This window comes from Abramis brama (assembly GCF_963993115.1).
Source record: "Abramis brama genome assembly, chromosome: 13".
NCBI classification, from domain to species: domain Eukaryota; kingdom Metazoa; phylum Chordata; class Actinopteri; order Cypriniformes; family Leuciscidae; genus Abramis; species Abramis brama.
The window spans coordinates 23375213-23383672 of record NC_139975.1 but is presented as its reverse complement, the minus strand read 5'-3'; the positions used below and the strand labels follow the sequence as shown (position 1 = coordinate 23383672).

Genomic DNA, 8460 nt, shown 5'->3' with positions numbered 1-8460 from the left:
ACGTGAACATGTCTTGAGCTTGTGTTCACCACAGACCTATTTCAGCCATTTAACCAAAAACCCATTGACTTGGTGAACTGGTGTCATGACAAATCGGGTCCTCCCTCGAAATCGGGTCTTCCCAAACTTGTCAGTTAATGATTATCCTAAGTATATACGAATTATATTCATTTAAAATACGCATAGCTTACCATAATGCGTACGATAACACATTAGTGCATAACCAATTGGACGTAATTTCTTGATTAACTGTTAATTAATAAATAATAATAATAGCCTATAAAGTGAATAACTGAACATCATTCATTTGTTCTATATATAACTGAAATATTTAGACGTTTAACACTTAATTTAACACATAATTACATTAAAGATGATTGAGAATATGTGTAGGGTAAATGCAAATGTTTGTATAAACTAAGCTATCAGGCAATCGCTTATCTGTTTGCTATGCTAGTATATAAGCTAACTAATACTAATAAATGGACATTTTAATGTAGTTGAAACAGCATTTATCATAAGTAATCAGGCGCTAAAGAGAGTAATTTGAACCAATGGGATCGCTTGGGGTCCTAAAGGAGACACGGTTTCAGGGGGGACGCAATTTGTCACTACACCGGAAGTGCTAAAATGATAAATCGTTTCCTTGTTTTGGCCTACAAAGTGATGTCATACATGCACCACTCTATACCCATAATGCACTGTGAGGGTCATGTCGAACCCATGTCTCGCCAGAAGATGGCGCCCGCAGCTAAATCATCCATCCAGTCATTTTCCAAACCATTGATCTGGCTACAGTGTAATATCATAGAGGTGTTTAATTAAGGTTTATACATAGTTTCCATGACAGAGTTAATGATAAATCTTTTCATCTTACCACTGGAGCTGTCAGTTTGCCAAGTTTCACGATTATTAAACAGCAAGCACAAACTATGCAAATGTAGAAGCCCTTTGGCGCGCTTATTGTCTGAATTCACTCACTCGTTTTCATTCACTCGTTCAAGTGAACTATAGGCCTATTAGTGGACTAAAGTAGCCTAGGTGTTTGTCAATGCTCTTGGGTGATGCAGTCTTGACCTGCCCCTGAATAAAACAAGCTTGTATGTATATGGTCCACACTTGCAAATTATACAATTCTACAAAACTGGGAAAATAAATCCCAATATCAAAACCCATATATGTAGGAGTTGGAACAACAGATATGCTTAAATATATTTTCCCATGATGTGGGGAGGATTTTTTTTTTCCAGCCATAGCTTTACCTTTTAGTCTTTTATTTATGCATGTTATTTATTAGGGTTTAATTTATATTGCTATAATTGATGATATCATGATACTAAAATCACCCTAAATTGTATTGATGTTGAGGAATGAAACTGACCTGAGATGGTGTCATCAGAATTTTACAATATTCTGAGCAAAGCTGTCAGTTTAAATGATTAGCTTGATCTGACTGAGGCATCCACACAGCAGTTGTCCTCTGTACTAAGAGCTTTTTGAGAATAATCTTCTTTGAAGGACAATCGAAATGACAGCATCCTACAGGATATCGGTCAACCAAGAGACCAGGGTTCATCATTGCTTGTAAATAATTTGCACCCAGATGTGACCGAACGAGTGTTGCATACAATATACCAACCATTTAGACCACTTTCTGTGTACGTGCGCAGAGATACAATAACCAACAGGTCTCGTGGATATGGTTGTGTAACCTTTGAACACCGTGATCCAGAAAATGCCCCAGAGGCTCTTAAATGTTCTGATCTCATGGGCAAACCAGTGCGCATCATGAGGGGCCAAGACATGACTAATAAGATCCTAGCAAGGGGCAAAGAAAGCAGCTCCCATGGCAGATATGCTGAAGAAATAGACTGGACCAAACTAATTGAGCAATCACAGGGAAGAAGGCTTGCAAATACTAGTACAATACTTAGTCAATTTAATTTATTTAATTATAAACAAATGAAAACAAGGCTGTGACACAGTCCATTCAATGGGTCATACTGTCTTAAAGGACAAATCCAGTGAAAAATGAACCTGGGGTAATTAACACATGGTTACCGAGTCGATCGTTCCCTGCGATGCGTTTTCATGAAAATCGAATGTATAGAGTTTTATTTTTAAAAACAGATTAGCTCATAACAGTAGTATATGGGGCACAGAGTAAGTAAAAATAAATCGCTAGTTAATACCACTAACAAGGCTCAAAATAGCCTCACACTAACACGGTAACATAATGAGGGTCCTTACATACAAACCGAAGCATTGAGAACTTTGTAAGTGTACAGACAGTTTAATAAGAAGATACTTTATAAAGACAGTACCTGTACATTACGCGTTGACATGCAGGAGCCATCTTGGAAAACAGTCTCGACTAATCGAGTCACGAACGCCGTCGATAGGATAGCTGGTCGATAGGAATTACGTTTGTGAAATCTAACGTAGCACGGCGTTCGTGGCTCGATTAGTCGAGACTGTTTTCCAAGATGGATCCTGCATGTCAGCGCGTAATGTACTGTCTTTATAAAGTATCTTCTTATTAAACTGTCTGTACACTTACAAAGTTCTCAATGCTTCGGTTTGTATGTAAGGACCCTCATTATGTTACCGTGTTAGTGTGAGGCTATTTTGAGCCTTGTTAGTGGTATTAACTAGCGATTTATTTTTACTTACTCTGTGCCCCATATACTAGTGTTATGAGCTAATCTGTTTTTAAAGATAAAACTCTATATATTCGATTTTCATGAAAACGCATCACAGGGAACGATCGACTCGGTAACCATGTGTTAATTACCCCTAGGTTCATTTTTCACTGGATTTGTCCTTTAAAAGCTGGTATCTAATTTTCACAGGACAAGAGTTTTATTTTAACACCACTAATCTGTGACTATTTTTTTCTTGTTCTAAAAATCATGCTCGGTTTCCATGCTTCAGTTTATTGATCATCACCATCTACATCATAAACCCATTCATATATCCCATCCTCGTCTACACAAGACTCATGGTAGCAGGCCTTACAGTTGCTGCATCGGATCCATGCTTCAGAAGCTTTCGGATCATCATCTGCTCCGTGTTTTATGAGGCAGCCCCTGCAGGAAGTAGTTTTAAATGGTTTTTGTTTTAAATGTTCGTTATAAAGTATGTGTTCTGTGTCTCTGTGGAAATGTGGTATTGTCTTGGCTCTGGGTGTCTTCGTACCCCTGCTACATTTTTGTATGACCACAAAGTCTTTGAATGATGTCACTTCAAGAGCTGAAGGCTCACCAGAGCCGCTTTCTGTGCTGCAATGTGCAGCGTCTTCAGTGGGCGGCGTGTTACTTTCCAAACGGGACAGGTTGGCAGGAGGAGGCTCATGCTCTATGACGGCCAACTCATTCAATGGGAACATCCCTGTTGTCCTGAACCCATCCTGGGCTCTTTCCACAGTTGCAGTTGTCTTCCATGCTTCTGTGAAAACAGAACAATAATGTGCTTTGGGCAACTTCATGCCTGCACATTGCTGATTCCACTTGCGACTCACTTCACACCAGTTGTGTTTGAGACTCCTAAACAGAGCTCTGTTTTCCAGTTGCAATGCAGGATAGCATATGACTTCCACGTTGTTCTGGTTCATTAGATTGAAAAAGCCAAGGTTGAACACGTGGCTGCTTTGGCCATCTAGGAGCAGAAGGTGGGGTCTGGCGTCATCTTTTGGGAGCTGTGCCACAAACATTTCGCCCCACTCAACAAACAGCTCTGCTGTTATCCAGCCATTATTCGATGCTCTAATGCAAACGTTTTCCATGGATTCGTTCAACTGCTCACTTCTCACCCCATTTTCTTTTAAAATGATAAGCGGAGGAGAAAATGTACCACTGGCATTGAATGCTGCTAGTACCGTGGTGGCAGTTTCCTCTTCCTCCTCAGCTCTGATCTGAAAGCAGGGCTCTTCTCCTTCCCCGACATATTGCTGAGAGAAGTCAACTTGTAGTCCTGATAAATCACACTTCCAAATATGTGAGGGGACGTCTTTAATTCCCAAGGCATCAAGGGTGATTTTGTACATTTTAAACCATTTCCCCAGCTCTTCTTCATTCATCCTTGTCGCTGGTGATATGGCCCCTGGTTTCTTTATTTTCAACCCTGGGTTTCGCTTTATAAAGCCCTCGTACCAGTGATAGCCAGCCTTTTGCTTCTCTACTGAAAACCCTCGGATGCCATTTATCTTGGCAAACTCAAAAGCAAGAGACTGAACATCAGTCCTCCTCAACGGGAAGCCTCTCTGTGAAAGCAAGGTGAGAAGACGCACTAACTCCTGCTCAGATTCAACAGGGATGAATGGCTTTCTTCCAGACGCATGCTCCGATCCCTCAACAAGCCCTTTCACGCGTCTTTGAAGGGTTGTTTTTGGCACGTTCCACTTCCTTGCGAGCAATCGCAGCGCAGGCCTCCCTGACTCGACCTGCTCTTTATATTCCTCTATTGCAGCTTTCATTTGGTCCTCTTTCCACTGATTCATCTTCAGCCCTTTTCTTCCTTTATGCTCTCCTTCGTTTTGCTTTTTTCTCTGCAGTTTTCCTGACTTCTTTGGGTTAGGTGCCATTTTTCTATAAAAAAAATAAGTCAGAATGTTGTTGATAATTCTGGCCCGACTACTGCAATTAAATTATTCATTAGCACATATAGTATATGTACAGTATCTATCTATCTATCTATCTATCTATCTATCTATCTATATATATATATATATATATATATATATATATATATATATATATATATATATATACAGTATATATATACAGTGCAATGCATAAGTGAATACACCCATGCTAAAGTTGACTAAAAAGAGGAATAAAAAATCATACTTTGGAAATTGAACTTAATGCCTTAATTTAAAAAATTAGGAAAAATCCAACCTTTAAGGACACCAATTTTCTTTGTGAATGAATAATGTATCGTAAATAAATAAATGTTCTTCCTTAAAATACATGGTGCATAAGTGAGTACACCCCTATGTTAAATTCCCATAGAGGCAGGCAGATTTTTATTTTTAAGTATTTTTTTTTTTTTTTTTTTTAGGATACTATGCATCCTGATAAAGTTCCCTTGGCCTTTGGAATTAAAATAGCCCCACATCATCACATAGCCTTCACCATACCTAGAGATTGGCATGGGGTACTTTCCATAAGATCATCTCTCAATGCAAATCAAACTAGCTTTTAGGCTAACTGAAATAACACCATGCCAATCTCTAGGTATGGTGAAGGCTATGTGATGATGTGGGGCTATTTTAATTCCAAAGGCCAAGGGAACTTTATCAGGATGCATAGTATCCTAAAAAAAAAAAAAAAAAAAAAACTTAAAAATAAAAATCTGCCTGCCTCTATGGGAATTTAACATAGGGGTGTACTCACTTATGCACCATGTATTTTAAGGAAGAACATTTATTTATTTACGATACATTATTCATTCACAAAGAAAATTGGTGTCCTTAAAGGTTGGATTTTTCCTAATTTTTTAAATTAAGGCATTAAGTTCAATTTCCAAAATATGATTTTTTATTCCTCTTTTTAGTCAACTTTAGCATGGGTGTATTCACTTATGCATTGCACTGTATATATATATATATATATATATATATATATATATATATATATATAGAGAGAGAGAGAGAGAGAGAGAGAGAGAGAGAGAGAGAGAGAGGTACAGTGAGGAAAATAAGTATTTGAACACCCTGCTATTTTGCAAGTTCTCCCACTTAGAAATCATGGAGGGGTCTGAAATTGTCATCGCAGGTGCATGTCCACTGTGAGAGACATAATCTAAAAAAAAAAATCCAGAAATCACAATGTATGATTTTTTAACTATTTATTTGTATGATACAGCTGCAAATAAGTATTTGAACACCTGAGAAAATCAATGTTAATATTTGGTACAGTAGCCTTTGTTTGCAATTACAGAGGTCAAACGTTTCCTGTAGTTTTTCACCAGGTTTGCACACACTGCAGGAGGGATTTTGGCCCACTCCTCTACACAGATCTTCTCTAGATCAGTCAGGTTTCTGGGCTGTCGCTGAGAAACACAGAGTTTGAGCTCCCTCCAAAGATTCTCTATTGGGTTTAGGTCTGGAGACTAGCTAGGCCACGCCAGAACCTTGATATGCTTCTTACAGAGCCACTCCTTGGTTATCCTGGCTGTGTGCTTCGGGTCATTGTCATGTTGGAAGACCCAGCCTCGACCCATCTTCAATGCTCTAACTGAGGGAAGGAGGTTGTTCCCCAAAATCTCGCAATACATGGCCCCGGTCATCCTCTCCTTAATACAGTGCAGTCGCCCTGTCCCATGTGCAGAAAAACAAGCTGCCCCATGCTTCACAGTAGGGATGGTGTTCTTGGGATGGTACTCATCATTCTTCTTCCTCCAAACACGTTTAGTGGAATTATGACCAAAAAGTTCTATTTTGGTCTCATCTGACCACATGACTTTCTCCCATGACTCCTCTGGATCATCCAAATGGTCATTGGCAAACTTAAGACGGGCCTTGACATGTGCTGGTTTAAGCAGGGGAACCTTCCGTGCCATGCATGATTTCAAACCATGACGTCTTAGTGTATTACCAAGAGTAACCTTGGAAACGGTGGTCCCAGCTCTTTTCAGGTCATTGACCAGCTCCTCCCGTGTAGTTCTGGGCTGATTTCTCACCTTTCTTAGGATCATTGAGACCCCACGAGGTGAGAACTTGCATGGAGCCCCAGTCCGAGGGAGATTGACAGTCATGTTTAGCTTCTTCCATTTTCTAATGATTGCTCCAACAGTGGACCTTTTTTCACCAAGCTGCTTGGCAATTTCCCCGTAGCCCTTTCCAGCCTTGTGGAGGTGTACAATTTTGTCTCTAGTGTCTTTGGACAGCTCTTTGGTCTTGGCCATGTTAGTAGTTGGATTCTTACTGATTGCATGGGGTGGACAGGAGTCTTTATGCAGCTAACGACCTCAAACAGGTGCATCTAATTTAGGATAATAAATGGAGTGGAGGTGGACATTTTAAAGGCAGACTAACAGGTCTTTGAGGGTCAGAATTCTAGCTGATAGACAGGTGTTCAAATACTTATTTGCAGCTGTACCATACAAATAAATAGTTAAAAAATCATATATTGTGATTTCTGGATTTTTTTTTTTTAGATTATGTCTCTCACAGTGGACATGCACCTACGATGACAATTTCAGACCCCTCCATGATTTCCAAGTGGGAGAACTTGCAAAATAGCAGGGTGTTCAAATACTTATTTTCCTCACTGTATATGCTTTATACACAGTGTATTGTGTGTTTTCTAAATAATTTCTTACTCTAGTTACATCTAGAAGGTTAGTGCTATTTTGATAGATCATTTGATGGTTTTACTGGCACAGTATGCTGACATATTCACTATAGTGACAACAATAAATCATGTAAAGATGTCAATCAGACATGTAATGAAAAAATTTCCTTGTATATTTTAGACATTTAAAAGTCATACATTTAGTATTTTATATCAGTTGTTATAAAAATTGCCCCAAACAATCTACTGCTTCCAGATAATGCTGAAATTTATAAGTTCAAATTCAAACTTCAACCAGCGTAAGAGAAACATTAGATAGCATATCAGCATCTGGTTTCACCTAGCATTGCTACAGTGGGACTATTAGAAAACATCGGGCTTGTGACATAATTGGTCATGTAGGATGACGAACGATTATATTTCAGTAGAATAGCTCTGAAGTGTCCCACATTAATAGACAGCTACTGTCCCACTTTACCTAACACCTTAAGCTAAGCTAAATGGGTCACTACTCCAAACATCCTTACAAATAATATTATGCGACTTTTTTAAATAGTCCATTAAATCATTATTTTGAAAGAAAAGTACACAATGCAATATTTTATAAATTATTGCTATTTTCATGAAAATGATTTTAGGCAGAGCATTTGTCTTACCATGTGCTTGTTGCGATCGCTTGTGTTGAAGCTTGACCACGCCCACCACAGTGAGTTATTCATGATTGGCTCCTGATATTTAAAGAGCACTCCAGTGTGAAATATATTGGACCCACTTTACCTGATATCTGCAAATGCAAAGATTTGGGTTTCTGCAGTCACTACAAACCTTTTTTTTTTTTTTTTTTTGCAGTCACTACAAACCGGATTGCATTCAAAGCAGGTTATGACGTATACCCTCATTAACAAGGATGGAAAGGCCATACAAAAGGTTTCTAAAAAGGGCACAATCAATTTACAGGCCCTGACATTTCTTAGTTACATACTATTTACCAGACACTTTTTATTCAAAGTATCTCATACTGCATCTCAAGTGCATGAACAATCCCATTAGAACGACCTGTGGTAAGTGCATTAATACAGGAATAATGATGTAAAAAGATGTACTTTAATCTAAGGAATAATGCAGTTTCCTAAAACGAAAACATAAAACAAAAATTAATATA

The 8460-nt window shown here is 38.6% G+C and overlaps 1 protein-coding gene across 1 annotated transcript; it reads right to left on the bottom strand.

Annotated features, from left to right (window-relative positions):
• Positions 1-2799: 2799 nt before the first annotated feature.
• On the bottom strand, positions 2800-7997 carry LOC311095414 (uncharacterized protein). The gene is made up of 2 exons (XM_084133894.1): positions 7955-7997; positions 2800-4586 (listed from the first exon to the last, which is right to left on the bottom strand). The coding sequence occupies exon 2, from the start codon at positions 4580-4582 to the stop codon at positions 2936-2938; it is 1647 nt and encodes a 548-aa protein (XP_083990020.1). The 5' UTR covers positions 4583-4586; positions 7955-7997; the 3' UTR covers positions 2800-2935.
• Between the last annotated feature and the right edge of the window lie 463 nt (positions 7998-8460).